The sequence below is a fragment of the Pipistrellus hanaki genome (genome assembly GCF_964339955.1).
Source record: "Pipistrellus hanaki genome assembly, chromosome: 1".
NCBI lineage: Eukaryota > Metazoa > Chordata > Mammalia > Chiroptera > Vespertilionidae > Pipistrellus > Pipistrellus hanaki.
The window spans coordinates 197601356-197619785 of record NC_140503.1 but is presented as its reverse complement, the minus strand read 5'-3'; the positions used below and the strand labels follow the sequence as shown (position 1 = coordinate 197619785).

Here is an 18430-nt window from a genome sequence, read left to right as displayed (position 1 = left end):
TCCAGGAGGCAGACACTGTCCTCCCTTCTCTACAGCTGAGAGCCCCCCTGGGGGGCTGACCCAGGGCTAGGAAGTCAGGTCTCCTCACCCGGAGCAGCTCAGGAGCAGTCCTCACCCAAGGTTTCAATCTTAACACTCAGAGCAAACACGTGCACAGAACTACCCGCCAGGCCCTGTCCTGGGTGCTCACACATGTTAACCCATGTAAGTCCAACAAGCACCTTACAAGGTGCTGCTACTATCCTCAGTTTCAGGTGAGAAACTGAGACACACAGACAGTTTGGCCCACATTGGACCTTACCAATGTCTGGGCCAGGCGTGGAACCCTGGCCATGTATAGTCCTACAGCTTCTGCTATGCTGCCTCCCTCCACAACAACAACAATACTGCACAATGCCCCCACCGTGGAGTGTGTGCTGTTAGCTTTGTATAACTTCTGCTATTTCATCCTCACAAAAGGCTCACTGGCCCCCAAGCTGGGCCTCTACCACACCAAGCTCCACCTACAGGGTCTCCTCACCTCTTACCCGGGTTATTTGACCACCTCCCACCACGGTTCCTTCAGAGCTGCCCATGATTAGATAGATACTCCTTCCCAATATAAACAGTGCCCCCATTCTGCGCCTGCCCTCCCTCTCCCACCCCAATTCGGCCAGGCTGCATGCTACATAGTCTGTGATTTACTAAGCACTTAGTTAGCACCTTCTGACACAATATATCATGCAGCAGGGCCCCTTCTCTGAGAGGGATCCATTCCAAAACCACAAGGGGTTGCCTGAAACTTTGGATAGTACTAAACTCTACATGTACCATGATTTTTCCTATACACACAGACATTTCCACTTAAAGGAAGCAGTGTACATCTTCTCTTTGACATACCCAAATTACTAGCATCATACTCGTGCCATTTGAGGCCATTAGTAAGTCAACTACAGGTGACTTAAGCTCAAGCACTATGACATCAGGATCTTATAGCCGAGATGGCTACTAACTGCCTGATGGGTGAGGAGTGTATGTGATGCAGAAACACTGGAGTGTATGTGATGCAGAAACACCCCACTCCCTGTGGGGTGGAGTGGGATGGCTGGAGATTTCACCCCGATACTCAGAACTGCCCTCAATTAAAAATTTATTAATTGTTTATTTCTGGAATTATCCATTTAATGTTTTTGGACCATAACTACCACAGATAACTGAAACTGTGGAGAGCGGAATCTCAGATAAGGAGGGACTACTGTATTTTATCAAATATAAGTCTATCAACTTTGAGACCCACCTTTACCCACCTCTAAAAAGAATACAAAGTGTCAATGATAATTTCATGATACTACTGACTAGGTCAGAGGTGTTCGTTCACATGTGAAAACCTGTGAAATATGATTGTGGGGAAGCACAGGACTTGGTTGGAAAGTCAGTAAGGAGGAATCTCTGAAAGGTCAGGGGCCTCTAGTGGGCCCTTGCCAAAAGCAACAGGCCATGTCTTGACTTTTCCAAATAAGTGAGCCCCTAGGTGTTTTATTGGAATCTTTATATTTATACTTCAAACGTCCTTGCTTAAAAAGATACTACAAATGCATGTGTCTTCTCAAGGATGCTTACCCTGTTATTATTGTAGTATCTAATAGCTAATTTTAGTTCAAGCTGCTACTACAATAAAAGCATAAGGAGGCAGGCTAACAGGGCTGTCTGGGTCCTTTAACCAGGCAGTCCCTTAACCCTCTCTTTCACAGAAACGTGCGTCAGAGTAATCATTCACCCATCACTTAGGGTTCGATGGTCAGTCCTGGCATATAATATCAAAATTTTTTTGTTTATTGCCCATCAGTCTCCACTACAATGGGAGCCCCATGAAAGCAGGGGCTCACTCACTACTGTCCTATCCCCAGAGCTTGTAGTCAGGTTCCCAATAAATATGAACTGAATCACCTACCATAAGGCAAGTATTAATATTATCTCCACTATACCAATGAAAACAACTAAGGCACAGAGAAGTCAAGCAAGTGACACAAGATCACACAGCTACAAAGGCCCTGAAAGACCTTCAGACAATTCAGTACAACTGCTCCCAGAGCCACAATCTTTAGTGTCCCACCAAATGGTATGAAAGCTGCTTTTGTAGGCTTTGGGCATGGTTGCTATAAGATCAGTCTTGGGCAGAAATCTCTTTCAGAACCAGTTCTCTACTAAGAAGTATAATTATACTATATGGTCAATGAGATTAAAGTCCAAAACTATGCTGTGTTGGTCACCTGGGCAATCCATGCTACAAGCTCATATAAGCTAGAGCAGGCTCAAAGATGGTCTCTGAGACCAAAAGCAACTTGCTCATTTGCCAACAAAACATTAGGGCAGTGTTCAGCAAACTTATTAGTCAACAGAGCGAAATACCAACAGTATAATGATTAAAATTTCTTTTGAGAGCCAAATTTCTTAAACTTTTTCTAACGCCACTTCTTCAAAATAGACTTGCCCAGGCCGTGTTATTTGGTGGAAGAGCCACACTCAAGGGGCCAAAGAGCTGCATGTGGCTCGCCAGCCATAGTTTGCCGACCACAGCCCAGCTGCTCACTGACCCAGCTGAGCACTACCTGTAGTTCACAGTCAAGATCCCAGTCCAAGTAAGATATTGTACAATGGGGCTGGAGCCAGGAAAGGGCTCTTATCCCTCATTTCAGTTCTCTGTAATTAATTTCTATAATGCGCCAAGGTGAGAGCTTTCCATTAAGCGCCCTCTTCATTGGGATTTCAGCACGACGGGACACCTCTGAGCTTTAAGCATCAAGAGAAACCAGTTACTAAGAGCTCCCTGACCCTTCATCCAGAACCATGACAAACACCCACTGCACAGCTCTTTTCCTTCCTTTTTTAGTGAAGTCTACTTTAATTAGTCACCTGCATGCTCACTGGTCTGTCTGGACTGGCTCGTGGCTTTGACTTAATTGGTTTGCCCGCTGGATCTATCCAAAAGTCCCACGTCAGTAGAGGTATGGTCACAGAAGGGCTCCATTGTTTTATGGTGCCAGCACCAGATAAAACAGAGGCACTGAAAGACGTCAGCTGGTGCAACATAAAGCTCATTATTAAGGGCGAAACCCGGGGTTTATGGAATGTCACAAAAAGCTCCATTGAAGCTGGCAGTGGGGCCCTGGAAGTGTGAATGCATGCCCCTGTCAGAAGCACTGCCCCCTGAACCTTCTTGCTTTGGAAAACCTCGCACTGCCCTATCGTTCTTCTGAACTAACATGCCAGACTCGGCAAAATGAAAACACACACACACACACACACACACACAAAAAAAAAAAAAAAAAAAAAAAAAACGAAAGCCAATGGACAAGAAGACCAGCTGCTGGCTGCCTCCATGGGAACATGAGCTGCGGCTCCTGGAGTATCGAGTAGGTGCTTATCCCACCAGGGGTACACAAAATACAAGGAAGCTTCCAGAACTCTGCCCCAAAGCAGTAGAGCTGGTGCTGGCAAAGTTGGGAGTAGTGATAAGGAGGGCTGAGTTCTAGGGGGTCATCTGCCGGGCTTCTCGTCCCGGTCTCTGTCTCCGTGGGAAGGCACCCACCCAGACCACTGGAAACAGATGATCCATGGGAAGGAAGATCTGGGAAGATTTCTGGTGGAAATCAAGAGGATTCTAAGCTGATCTGAGCCTGTGTCATGATAAACACACCAGCAACATTTACCCTTGTGGAGTGCTTACTGGGTGCCAGGCACTACGTTACACACTCTACAAACACTTAATATTGCATCCAAACACACACACACACACACACACACACACACACACTCATTAAACCTCATTTTCTGGCTTTCTCTTTTTCCCCCAGCACTAACCACTGTCTAATGATCTCACTTGTTTATTTTATTTTCTGTCTGTCTGTCTTCCCAACTAGAACATAAGCTCTGTGAGAACAAGTACCTGGCCTTTGTTATTTCTTATGTATCCTTAAATCTTAGAACATGAATCAACACATAACAAGTCCCTAATCATGTGCTGATGAGTGAATGATGAAACCTGAGAACAATTCCATCAGAGGAAACTGAGGCCTTGAGAGAACACTGACTTGCCCAAGGCCACGGAGACTGTAACTGACAGAGCTAGAACATAAACCTGTCTCTTAACATTTCCAAAGAAGGACCTATGGGACTGTAGAGTGAGTCCTCAATGTCATCAATAGGTCCTTGGACACTGACTTTAAAGAAACGACATATAGCGAAACTAATTTTATCATAGATTAATTGATATAAATAAGAGTCAAGTTCCTACAGCCTATTTCTGGTCACAGAAACATCACCAAATTTATAAATAAAGACCCAAAGTATTGAAATAAACATGAACTCTACGTACATTTAAGAAAGATGAATAGAAACAAGTGAAGATAATTCTTTCCTAGCCCACTGATTTCAGTTCAGGGTCACAGGTGGCCAGAGCCTATCCTAGCTCCTCAGAGCGCAAGACAGGACCCACCTGGGCAGGATGCCCTTCCATCTCAGGGGGCATCACCCCCCATACCCACTGGGACAGTGTAGACTCTCATGTGCACATCTTTAGCATGTGGGAGGAAACCGAGTGCCCAGAGATAAGCCATGTATCTCTGGGCATGTATAGATAGACATGGTGAGAACATGAAAACTCCATGTGGACAGTGGCCAGGAATCAATTTTTTTTCTCATTAATTTTATAATAAAATGAAGTTGAACAGAACACTATTCAGAGACCTGCTGTCCTGCACTTCGCCACTTGGCAGAACCATGGCAGGCTGAAGCTGGCTCTTTCTGGAGTGGCCAGTCTTTCCAACTCCAACGTCAGTGAGTTCACTTGGGGAGCCTGACATTTGTCATGGCATCAGTAGTTACATGGTGGAAATTAGCAAAGAGAAACTGGCCAGGCTTCCTCTTTTGGAGACCCAGCTGGCCCACCCACTCACCTTTTGGATATTTGTGATTCAGATGTGCTGTGCTAGCTTTGATGATCGACTCTTACTAATCCTTATATTCTCAGAATCTTCCTTCTTCCTCCAGGTCCCCTTCCCCTGATCCGGCACTTTTCCTAACGCCCAGACAAGGAAGCTGGCAGACCAGCGCAGGAAGAGGAGCAGCCATTCCTCAGTGGGTTGCTTTCAGAACTGAGGCCCTGCATGGGCCATTGGATCTTTCCACATCATTAATTGGTCCTTATTCCTTATAGACTGACACACTGAGTTTCCCAGGATGATTTGAGAGGAGGGGACACCAGGAGGGTGTCGTCTTCTTAGCCCCATAGAACTCCTCTTTCATCATTAACCTTTCAAAACTAGAATTATCAAGGCAGGGGAGGGTATCTAGTAGATTTCCCACCTCACACCTTTCATCTGGTTTGGATTGGGGTGTATGTCCATCCGGGAACCCCAGGAAATTCTTGGGCACTGTTCAGAGGGACCGCAGGGGGTGTTTGGTCACAGGACCCCTGTTGTTCCAGAACCCTGTCCCCAACCCCACAGGAGTGCTAAGCTGTTTGTAAGCCAAGGTGGCAACAAATCTTTCAAGAGGCTGTTTGAAAATGCTTTATAGCACACGGGGTTACAGACTCTAGCTGAACAAATGGGAAAATTAGTCTACCTTAAAATATCCAAGGCAAGTCATTTCCTATCACCTTGTTTCTTAAATGTACTTAACACGCAGAAGCTGGGCTTCCCCAATATAGATGAGGGTCATCAGCTAAAATGGCAATGGGGAGATAAAAATCTTCCACTTTAATGGCTGCTCATAAAAGGATTCCGCCAGCCCTCTGTTTGGGAAGTGGGAGTTGGGACCAACAGCAGCAGCCATGAAGTCTTCTAGAATTTAACAGACTTCAACTCTTCAGCTGGACAACGAGCAGGACCTTACCCATGTCCACCACGAACCATCTGCTCTCCACGGGCCTTCCCCAGCTCTCACACCTTGGGTTTGCCTTTTTTTTTTTTCTTTTTTTCCTCCGATGAAACAAACGATTTGCCTTTCTAGCTCCTTTCTCCAAATTTTTAAACTGTTCCTTGCTCCATGAAGAGAGTTACTATTGACAACCAGTGTGACAGTGAGTCCACTTATTTTCTTGTATCCTTTTTTCTTTTCTGATCCCTTTTGCTCTTCTTTTCATTCCTTTTATTCATTCATTCATTCATTCATTCACTCATTCATTTATTCCATTCCATTCCTTCATAAGGATTTATCAAATACTGTCTACTGATTAGGAACCAAGAATGTTAATTCCTAGGGATACAGTGGTATACCAGTAAGGAATCTGGCGTGCAAAGAGGTTACTCATGGGAATGGGGGAACCACACAAGTGCAAGCCGAGGGGAGAGAGCAGGGCATTGTGGGCAAGCACAGAACCTGCCCCTAAGAGGTAGAGAAGGCTACATTTGACCTATTACCTGAAAGATGAGCAGGAGTTTTCAAGGCAAGTAAAAGGGAAGAGTGTACCAGGCAAGCAAACAACAGGTGCAAAGAAAGAACCTGAGGCACAAGGCAGTTCAGCTTAGCAAAGGCGCTGAGTTAGTGCTGAAGGGTGGAAGGATGAGGAGATCAGTGGTTAGAGATGTGGTCGGAGAAATCAGCAAGGGCTAAATAACAGAAGGTCTAGCACATGATGGCAAGAAAGTGGAACTGGATCCAGAGAGCCATGAGAAGGTTGGAGCAGAGAGAGACATAATGAATAAAATGACAATAATGAAGGATTAACTGATTCTCTTATCACATGGTCACAGCCACCTTTGAACAGGGGCCTCTGAGTTCCTCAAGATGCCTGGTGTCCTTATCAAATGAGTAAGTCTGGCCTTCACATTGGTGAATGTGGGTGGGAGGAAGGGGAGGATGGCCATGACTCACAGGGGCCTGACGAGAAACCAGCCCAGGAACTTTAGATGCCGATGAGAATAAATGAAATCCCTGGGGCTCCTCGCAATTGGCCCTTTTTGAGGGGGGAGGCTGGACACTAAGATGCAGGGTCTGTTGAACATTATGACATCCTCCCTGCACATTTTGGCAGGCGAATTAGTTCACAGGCCATGAATTTGAGTCCCTAAATTCTAAACCTTGGCTGGGGAAACAAAGTTTGATAAATGTGTCCAGCTCCTGGAATAAAGACCCAGAGCACAAGCAAACCATGAAGTTCAGCCTGTGTCACAGCAAGAGAAGCCCCAAAACACACACACACACACACACACACACACACACACCTCACATACACTGACACACACTCATGCACATACACACAAACACACACTTGCACATGCGCGCGCACACATTCACACATACACATACACTCATGCACACACACTCTCCCTTTCTTTCCTTCAAATATCAGTTGCTAACATCAATTCCTAACATATTTTCTACCTAAAAGGTAATACAAGTGACCAAAAAGTGACCAAAATATGATGCACACTTAGGAAAGTTGGAGATGGGGTAGCTCCAAAAGAAAAAAAAATTAGTCATCAAGAAGAACCACAAATCCAAACATCACATTATAAAATGTTTCAGTCTTTTGTGGGTTTATAACATCTCCAAAACTCCTGTCCTATTTTTGTGGGCTTACAGGAAACCACTGCACATGCTTGAGGAAATGACAGAGAAGGGCTGGCCTTGAATTACTGGCCGTACACCTAGGTTACAGAGCTCAAGTCCTTTTCATGATGCATAAAGCCACACCAGAGGCCTGGTTAGCGTGTTCCTGGCCCATTAGAACCTTTCTTTGGTGTTCTTTCCCACCCCCTAGTTCAAGACTGGAATTAGGAGAGCCTCGCTTTCAAATACATGCAAAATCTAAGAGGTATGAAACGTGTTAAGAGGCGAATGAAGCGGAGAAGAGGCTATGTAAAGATTTCCCACAGGTGGAGGCTCAAGACAGCAGCACCCTGAAATCCTGATCTTTTGTTGTGGAAGGAGTTCTTGGGGCACCCGACACTAACATGTATTTAAAAAAATAAATAAATAAATAAGTGAACAACATTCAAAATGGTGCCTTGCCATAACCAACAACTCCCAGGAACTAGGCCCATCATCACAATCTGTCAAGAAAGCACCTCCTTGCATCTCCCTCCACGCCACCACCAACCCCCAATGTCGTACCCGTGAGTGACATTCCAATGGTCATCTCTGTTGAGAGCACTGCCTCCGGCAGGGAGTTAAAAATAAATCTATCTCGGCAAAATGGGGACTTGTTCGTGGGGACGGAATTAAACTTCAGCGCTTCTTCCTTTTCTCAGTTGTACTTTTGTCCCTAGCTTCAGCTGGGAGAGAGTGCACACATTTAGTTGGGAGTTTATGAGTTCATATTTTATAATTAACGTTGCCAACAGGGGAGTTTGATTAATACCGAGCGGTGGATTTTGAGCAATGTTCCATACAAATTGCCAAATTTAGCAATAAAATAAATTGGTTATGTGCACATAATTAGTAGGATGACTACTTAAAATTCAAACCCGAATGTGAATAATTCCAAATCATCTGAGCCACAAATCCATTATTTGTATAGAAGGGGGAAAGTACAGCATTTGGCTTTTATTTTGCCCTCCACCACAATGTTATTCATCATCAGGCTGAGCATAATGAAACTTCTACAATGCGTTGGACAATATTTTAGAGCAATCCTGAAACACACACATGCAAGTGTGCAGGCGCTCACAAAGGGAATGCCATGAAGATAAGAAATACTCCGCGGTGAATTTTCACCGCAAATGTAAAAATCTATGACAAACTTTTTCAGCAAACGCTGCATTGCATGTTCCTGAAGCGCTGTCCATAAACCTCGGGCGCACAATTACCCAGCAGAGCCTTTCCCTTTAAATAGTCATGGTACCTTATTGTCACCCTGGACTTCTCCGAGCCTCTGCTGCAGTTCTTTAATTTCTTCTCCCAGGTGTTTATTTCGGTCCTGAGAGTCTCTCAACAGTTGTACAAGGTTCGCCTGGAAATACCAACACATTAGGAGATACGATCAGACACGGAGGCGTGGACAAATGTGAGGCTTTATGAGGCTCGGGGAGGCTGGTGTGTGAGCCCAGCTGAGCCACACAAAGCCCATCAGAGTCAAGGCATTTGTGAATGCAGCAAGAGTGCGCAGTAGGCCCCGACACTGCCTGCAGGAAATGAGGTTGGCCCTGAACCTCCATTTGGGGATGTTCTTTATTTCCAGAATAGCTCACAGGTAAGTAATAACAAAGTTGGTTGTATTTGACTTGTTTGGTTTATTTGTTTGTTTGTTTGTTTATTTATTTATTTATTTATTTATTTATTTATTTATTTATTTATTTATTTTAGTAAGAGCTCTTCACTAAACATCTTGCAAGTGGACATTGAGTTCAATTCTAAAATCTGGGTCACCAACATAGGAAAAGTTCCATTTCCTTGTTTAGACTGTTTCCCCTGCCTCCCTTTCGAATAGATCTTGTTTCATGAACTTTTCTTTGCTACCTCGATGCCCAGAATTTTGATCACATCATGTGCCAGTTTCAAAAGTCAGGCTCCAGAGATAATTCCTGGGCTGGTTTTTCTACCTCCTTATTCTCAAAGATAATCACCTCCAGGCCCATTTTCATGACGCCATCCCTTCCTTAAGATTTGCACCCAGCTCAGACCCAGATCCCTCAGCCTGAGTGGGAGGTAGTTCAACAGCCAGCCTCCCCTCTCAATCCCACTTCATCTCACACCATGTCTGCCCTTTCCCCGCAACAAGTGGGCACCTTTCACCACGTTCCCACCCCTCTTCCGGGTGCCCCAAATTTGGAATTGTTTGCTCTCCCAGCTCTGGACATGCTTTCATCCACTCAAGCCTATAATTTATCATTCCACTGAGCCTCATGTGGCTTCCTGTTCTGTGGTACTATTTTGCATTTTGTTAGCTGTCACTTGTTCCAATTCTCACCTTGCTTATTGCGTTCTAATCAAATATTAGCAAGAAGACTGCAAGCTATGAAGAGGCAGAGATTACATTCTCTGCTTCCTCAGCTATAGGAAGCCTGTGCTCCACCTAATGTTTTAAAGACTTGTGAGAGCCCAGCCAGTGTGGCTCAATGGTTGAGCATCGACCTATAAACCAGGAGTTCACAGTTTGATTCTGGTCTGGGCACATGCCCAGATTGCAGGCTCAATCCTCAGTGTGGGACATGCAGGAGGAAGCTGAGCAATGATTCTCTCTCAGCATTTATGTTTCTCTCTCTCTCTTCCTCTCTGAAATCAATATATATATGAAAATAATAATATATATATAGATTCACGATGAATAAAAGAGGGAAGGAAGCAAGCAAACAACCAGAATATGACTCCTGGAAAGGAATCGATCGGATATCATCACTCAGGCATTTTAAAGATTACCTCATACAATCCCTTCATTTATAGCTGAAGAAACTCGGGTCCAGAGCCAGTAGGACCCTAGTGTAACTGTAGTGGCTACATCTCCCAAGACTCCAATGCTATCACATTGGGGAATACTCAGGTAAGTTAGGTATTCAAAAGAGAATAAAGGTGAAAGAATGTAAAATTAAACCTGGGCTCATCCTTGCCTCCACATTTTATCTCATCTCCCATATCCCATCTTTTGTCTCTACATTCAAGGTATCCCCCACCCCAAGTCAGTTTCCCTCCAAGTTCCTTGCTGTTCCCCATACATACCAGACAGGACCCCAGCTCAGCCCTGTTGCACTGTTCTCTCACTGGAATGCTCTTCCTCCAGAGTATCTCATGCCCTCACCTTTTTCAGGCATGGGATACTTGTTTAAAGTTCATAGTATCAAAGGGGCCCACCTAAACCACTTCATCTAATACTGCAACCTGCCCACCTCCACCCTGAACTCCCAAGCCCATTCCCTTACACTACTTCTTTTCTTCAGAGCACTTGTTGTCTTTAAAACACACACACACACACACACACACACACACACACAAAAAAAAAAAAAAAAAAAAAAACCAAAAAAACCAAAACCTGTTTTTATTGACTTTAGAGAGAGAGAGGGATAGAGAGATAGAAACATGAATGAGAGAGAAACTTTGATGGGCTGCTTCCTGTGCACCCCCCACTGAGGATGGAGCTCACAACCCGGCATATGCCCTGATTGGGAATCGAACCAGTGTCCTCTTTGTTCATGGGTCAACTCTCAACCACGGAGCCACACTGGCCAGGCAGCACTTGAGCTTCCTTTCTGATTTATTGCTTACTATGTATTTCCTGTCTCCTTCTCCCTACTAAAATGGAAGTTACATGAAGGACAAGGAACTTTGTTTTAGCTATTGATCTGCCTCAGCACCTAGAAGATTCTCCATGAATATTTTTCTTAATAAGAGACAATATGCTGAGCCTGGAGGTTGTGATCTCAGCCTGGAAGGGAGCTGGAATGATGACAACAATGACCAACACTGAAACCAGTACTGGCATGGGCCCTTTCATAAAAAAACCCACTCATCCCCACAGGCTGGGTTTAACCAATCCCTGGCTTCTACTTACTTATTTGTGGATGTTACTCAACAATGTGATCTCATGTTTTTACTGTGTATTTGCAAAGCTCTTATCTTATAATCATTACATTCCAATCCTCTTAGATTCTGTTCTCAGCAAATAAAAATTTGGTGAAGGATGAGAAATGTTAACTCCCACTTTATAGGGAAGGACACAGAGAATCAAGGGACATTGTAATCAACAAGCTATTTTTGGAAATTTATCAATGGAATCAGAAAGACTAAGTTGGATCCCAGTCCTGCCACTTCCTGGGCTGGGTGACCCTGGGTGAGTTTCTTAGCTTCCTGAGTGTCCCCATCTGTAAAACAGAGTCACCATATACACTTCATGTGGCGCCTTGATATTAAAATTGAGCAATAAAGACTGGACACCTACCACAGTTCTTGGCATAGATAGTTGCTGGTTAATGGCTGGTTGCCTCCCCTTGATTATGTCCTTCCACTTGCCCCAACTCAACCACACAGGGGAAAATCTGGCCAAATGCCTCCTTGAGCACAGTTGGCTCCTTTGTGATCCTGGCTCTTCACTGTTCCTTACTCATCTATTTGTTTATATAACAAATATTTATTGAGCACCCACCATGAGCCAGGCACTATTTTAGACTTGGAAGTTTTAGCAGTGAGCAATACATCTAACCCCTTGCCCTTGTAAGCATGCATTTTAACAGATTATATTATACTATAGGCCCTGTGCATGGGTGGGGTTCCTCAGCCTGGCCATGATCGGGGTGATCGAGGCCATATTTCCCAGTCCCAATTAGGGCCAACTGGGGCTGCCTGGCCAGGGGGAGGGACCGTGGAAGGTTGGCTGGCTGCCGGAGGTTGGCTGTGGGAGTGCACTGACTACAGGGGGGCAGATCCTGAGTTGAGCATCTGCTCCCTGGTGGTCAGTTCACGTCATTGCGACCAGTTGACTGGTAGTTTGGTTGTTCAGTTGTTTGGTCACTTAAGCTTTTATATATATAGATATATTATATTATTTATATCATATCATATTATATTGTAATAAAATAAATAATCATCAGTAGTCGGATGGTTAGCCAGCACTATGGAGAAAAACTGAGCAGGAAAAGGGAACTGAGTGTGCAGGGGAAAAAGCCACAGAGACCTCATTGGGAAGGGCACATTTCAACCAAGACTTGGAAAAGGGGAAAGAGCGAGCAAGACCCCTGTGGTAGTCCTGGGGGAAGTTCCAGCTACTAGCTTCCCTCTCTCCCTCTCTCCAGCACATCGAAAACTTCCACTTGGGAGAGCAGTTCACCCCAGAGACTACATGAAGTGGACAGAGGATTCAGCTCTTGAATTTTTTTTCCCAGTTCTTTTCCTGGTTCCACCCCCTCCCTCCTGCAGGTCTTCTTCCTCAACACAAACTGTCACAGTGGGCAGCCTCTGCTTTTCCTCCACGCAACTCCAAAACATTTCCCAGGCGTTTGCTCAGCAAGCATAACTCCTTTCCACCAGACGGGGGGACATCCCCAGGCCCAGAAACTGGCCCAGAGGAAGGGGAGGAGCCCAGCGCTGAAGGCAGCCTCCCAGGGCTGGCTGCTGCCTGCACATGGCCAGGCATCTCAGCACCCCACCTGCAGGACACACAGCAAAACCCACCTTCACAGCGCCTGCCTTTTCTTCAGCGGCAGGACAGCTGCCCAGAGAGACATGCTTGTAACAGTAATAGTGAAAACTTCATAAAAGACAAACAATTCCCCCAAAACTGCAATTCCATAACCTTCCCTGTTTGAATCAATAATGGCTTGCACCCCTCACATGGGTGGATGTTAGCCCACCAGCGTTACTGCAGTACCTAAGTCAGTACAACGCCATGTGTCTGTCTGTGGTGAAAGACCATGGACCTCTACTCCGTCTCTACCTCCACTCCATCACAAACAAGCACTGTTGGAAAATACAATAGAAATCAACTACTAGGAAAATGAATTTAAGACATCAAGGCTCCAAGTGTTTGTTAGATTCAAAACTCCTATTGTCTGCCTGGTCAGGGTGCGTGGCTCAGTGGTTGAGCATTGACCTATGAACCAGGAGATCACGGTTCGATTCCCAGTCAGGGCACATGCTGGGGGTGCAGGTTTCATCTCCAGTGTGAGGAGGGCAGGAGGCAGCCAACCAGAATCTGACAGAATGATTCTCTGTCATCATTGATGTTTTTATTTCTCTTTCCCTCTCCCTTCCTCTCTGAAATAAATAAAAATATATATTTAAAAAACCCTGCTGTCAGATTGCTGTCAAAGTTTCTGAACGGTTCCTCTTCCTTTCCGCACTGAGCTCGTCCAGCAGCAGCAGCCTGAACCGGGCACTGGTCCTTGGGCATCATTTTGAACAGCGCTGAGCTCAGCGATGCCCCCAGGATTTAAACCTCAGAACAGGGTGGGCACCCGGGATATACCTCCAATGACACATAAAGAAGAGAACAGGACTGCTTCTGGGAACAGCAATTCAGAGACCCAGTGATGTAAATATTCATGTCAAACCTGATTCACTCTGCGGCCTGGCTCAAAAGAAATCTACCGAAATAAAACCAGTCGCATCTACAGTGGCTGCAAAACAATAGTCAATCAAGTGAGTTCACAGTAAATCTATACCAGCTTTAACACTGACCCCTGGGGTAGGCTGGGGTGGGGAGGTGTCCTGCGTGAGGGCAGGTGACTTGTAATTTTCTTCTATGTCTCGCGGGCGGGAGGGCTTGTCAGCACACAATTCCTTCCTATTCATCAGGCCTTCCACCTCCGCTCCAAAACAATGACTGAAAACCAGAAAATGACTACTCTGATACAGTGCCTAACACCTTCAAGAACAAGAAAGAAAGAAAGACAAGAGAAGCTGTACATGTCAAAGCACTCAAAATAGAGGAGAAAAGTTCACACCATTCTTTTGACCGAAAATAATGCCCGTGACTCACACACGTTCACTGTAACAACCCACCCAGCCAACATGGGACGCCTGCTTGAAATTTGTCAGCCGTGCAGAGCGTGTTGTGCCCATGTTATCGGGAAGGGCTCTGGGACCATGGGTTAAGAATAGCAGCACCGGGTGCAGGAAATGTCAGGGGAAGGTGGCAGGTGCTGGGAAGGATTTCACAGGGAAAGAAAACAAAGCCGAGAGATTATTTTCTCTAAACCTCCGGGGGGCAGGTGGGAACATGAATAGCAGAACATGAAAAGGCTTAAAGAGAAGCCTATTTTCAATATTCAGATCTAGCCAAGGCCGACAGGAAAAGTTGACATTTTAGCTCTGATCATAGCGGAATGCTGAATACGGTGGAACATATTGCCGAATCCACATATATTGAAGTCCCTCTTTTTGGGCTAGAAGTTGATCTATTAAAATAGGGATGCGGAAGGGAGGGAAGAGAGAGTTGATGAAAATACAGCCAGGAGGCCTGAGGCTGAGAAGATATCATGGCTCTCCATCCCGAAACATCTTCCTTTGTCAGAGGAAGAGCTCAGCCCCCAACAATCCCTGATGCCCTCGGAAGCTTTGCCAGGGCCAGCCCCCGCTGTGGGAACGGTGGGGCTCCCAGAAATTCTCTCTGCACAGAGGTGAAGACGACACACCTGATGGTTGTTGGGAAGGCAGAGCCTGGGACCAGAGAGGCCAGTGAGCATCTCACCCCAGCGGAGCGCTCCCTCTGCTCTGCGGAAGTTCCCATGGGGACAGATGCGTCCTGTGAGCAGTGAGAGTCTCTCCAACTCTCCCCAAGGCCTATTACATCCGGTGAGCTCCAGCCACATGAAATATTCATAAAATCATATGCTTTCCCTCTGTTCATCGCTGTCCTGTTAGCTAAATTTGCAGGCCCCCATTCACGGAACCTAAGAGGGCAGAGGATAAAAACAACAGTCCTGCCTCTGCCGCTGTTTCAGTTCCCTTAGAAATGCTACAACATGTGTCAGAACCATTTACATTCTAGATCAGTGGTTGGCAAACTGCGGCTTGTGAGCCACATATGGCTAGCGAGCCACAGTTTGCTGCTCTGTTGACTAATGGGTTTGCCAACCACTGCTCTAGATGCAATACATTCCTTAAACTTACAAAGAGTGAAGGGAGATTTGTAAAAAAATGATGCCTCATGCGTGGCAAGGATGATCACTGTTGAGGCCTCATGTTTCCAATGATCGAGTAATCATCACTGGTCTCGAGGAGGGGGTTTCAGGATGTGAGTGGAGGAGAAAGCCTGAATCTCTGAGATGGGAGAAAAGACACACACCATTTTTCTCCCCAATGGTTACAAGCAGGTCAGACTACGTCACTCCAAAATATGCCACTTTGTCATACAGATTACTTTGAGCTGAAGAAATTGAGAATCAACAGATACAAAGAGCTCTCCTTCCTCCCGTTTCCTGCCTGAAAGCAGGGCATATATTTCCTTTTGTGAGCATGTCCAGTCGGTGCCAGTACCAGGAAGAGGAGAGCGACTCTTATCACCAGAGACTGAGAGGAAGCACCATAAACTACCATAACTAAAATAACTCTAATCTCTGGTTAGTTTCCACATATATTTCCTAGTCACTTACCCACAGTTTATCATTCCTTGAAGTCCAAACCCCATCCTTTGGTTAGAATGGTATATAAGCCCACCCATAGACTTATATGGTATATAAGTCTAACTAGTTCGTTGAGTTTCCCTTTTCTCTAAATTCCCTTCCATGTAAAATAGACATAAAATCATGCTTTTTTCTCCTTTAATTACTCTTCTGTTGGTTAAGAAGATATAAAACATGAAGAGAAAGTAATGACAACATTAAAATAACCTTCCAACCTGACACTAGTCCAGACCCTGGGAGAGCTGGTGTCTTCACCGGAGCCCTTAAATAATTGAGACCAGCGACCAGGAAGGGGGAGGGCAGCATTCCAGGAGCCATCCCTCAATCATCTTGAATCTTGCTAATTTATTAGATGAACAGCATTTCAGGTAACCTAGACATGGAAACGCTCCTCTACACTGTAGAGTAAATGAGGATGCATTACCAGGGAGCCCTGTATCTTACTTCTCAATTTGCTGATAGAGCAAAACTGGAAATCAAACATGTGAGGGAAAAGTCAGAGCTAGATTGGTAAAACCTTGACCTAGGCACTTCCTCAAGAAAAGTAAGGAGCCCAGCCAGTGTGGCTCAGTGATAGATCATTGACCTATGAACCAGGAGGTCATGGTTGGATTCCCGGTCAGGGCACATGCCCAGAGTTGTGGGCTCCATCCTCAGTGTGGGGGGAGCTTGCTGGAGGCAGCTGATCAATGATTATTTCTCATCACTGATGTTTCTATCTCTCTCTCTCACCTTCTCCCTTCCTCTCTGAAATCAATAAAAATGTTTTTTAAAAAAGAAGAGAAGTAAGGAAAAAAGAGCATGAGAAAGAGACCAGATTTAGAAAATGTGACTCAACTACATGGTGTTAAAAAGTTTGAGACTCTGGCCCCCTTACCCCACACCTTCAGTAGGGGAACATACTACATCAAACAAGAATATGTTAAAAAAAAAAAAAAAAAAAGTTTGATGAAACATCAAGCTTACTTGAGAGGTGTGATTGATAGCAAATTTAATTGCAATTTCTACTCGGCTGCTCCGGTGTACGGCGCCTCCTGTGTTATTGGTAATAGAGCGAAACTTGTTCTGCTGAGCAAGGGCCCCCTGTTCACAGCAACTGCCAAGGTGATGACCTCGGCTACAGTGACAGCTTTCTGATTTACAGAAAACAACCACCCGAGAGATTATGCCATACATAGCTGTTGGCTGGGCAAGGAGCCCTCAGCAGCTTCCTCCCACCTCATAGAAAGATCTTGGACATAATCTCAAAACACACACTCGCCAATGAATGCATTTCCAGCCCACGGGCAAACACTCTTCGGTAGGTTTGGAAGGTGGCTACATAACTAAATATTTGCCTAATCTTGCTCATTATGATTCTGCATCTGCCATTTGAGTGGCTCCCTTAACAGTTTCCCAGTTCTTTAGACGCATTGAGTCTCGATTTCCTCACCTACCAACTGGGGTGCTTGCACCTCCCTTACAATATTGCTGTTGGGATTCAAAGGGCTTTAGTGCAAGAGGCATGAGGGCTCAGAAGGAAGTTGCCATTATATTTTGGGAGATATCCCACAGGCTGGACCCTGGATGTTTCCCCAGGTTCGTTGGTGTGACAGGAAAGTCGTACTTACTGTTCAAAGTGTTATGAAAGGAACATCTCAAAGCGCTCCAGACCTTTCAAGGGAGTTTTTGGTTCTGAGCATCAAACCGGGACTCAGACGCCAAGCTGCTCTGTCTGGCAGTCACCGGGGAATGAAATGAGATTGACTAAGAAGACTGCTACTGAACTGAAAAGCTCCGTGCCACCCCACCGAGGGCCCTCTCTGCTCTGATTTCTCCAGGGTTGTCATCCCAGCATATGTCACCATCTAAATAAGCCATCACTGTGTGTGGGAAGAAAGCAAAGGCTCCCTCCTGGACCCAGAGGGAGCCTCCCGTGGCAGATCTGCACAAAATCAAACCCGGAAAGACAACAATGCATCTGGTTCCTCACTCCAGGAGGAATTGGCGTGGGGAGAGTGGGCTGCCGTGACTGCCCCAAATCCCACATTATCAGGAGATTAACCCGAGATCATTTAGATTCCCCCTTGTCTCCTTTGGAGAGGCTGCTTGTTTAGCAAAAGACAGATATTTAGAATCATCTGAGGTCTCTCGGGGATCTCTCGCTGCAGTGCGAAGAGGTGCCCCGTGCACGGTTCTGCCCAGAGTACCAGGAAGAAATTTCCATTTCAGTATGGCACGGGAAGCTATTAGTGCATCGCTGCTGTCACGTCGTCTCCACAGCTTCTTTAATGGATGATTTACCATTGGAAATTGAGTTGTTTTCAAAACTGTTCTAAGTTCTAAAAGAAAGCCTTGACAACCATGTTTCTAGCACCACAATCATGAAAGTTCTGGTCTGTCCTCTGAGGAGGAGA

The 18430-nt window shown here is 45.4% G+C and overlaps 1 protein-coding gene across 7 annotated transcripts in view; it reads right to left on the bottom strand.

The window, feature by feature from the left end:
* CCDC149 (coiled-coil domain containing 149) overlaps positions 1 to 18430 on the bottom strand; it is a 93761-nt gene that overhangs the window by 36944 nt on the left and 38387 nt on the right. For 5 of the 7 annotated variants that reach the window (XM_084890629.1, XM_084890630.1, XM_084890624.1 and 2 more), the window contains exon 4: positions 8828 to 8935. The exons of the other annotated variants lie outside the window; for them this stretch is intronic. In XM_084890629.1, the coding sequence (XP_084746755.1) occupies positions 8828 to 8935 (108 nt within the window). The remainder of the gene's footprint in view (positions 1 to 8827; positions 8936 to 18430) is intronic. 7 annotated transcript variants of the gene reach the window in all.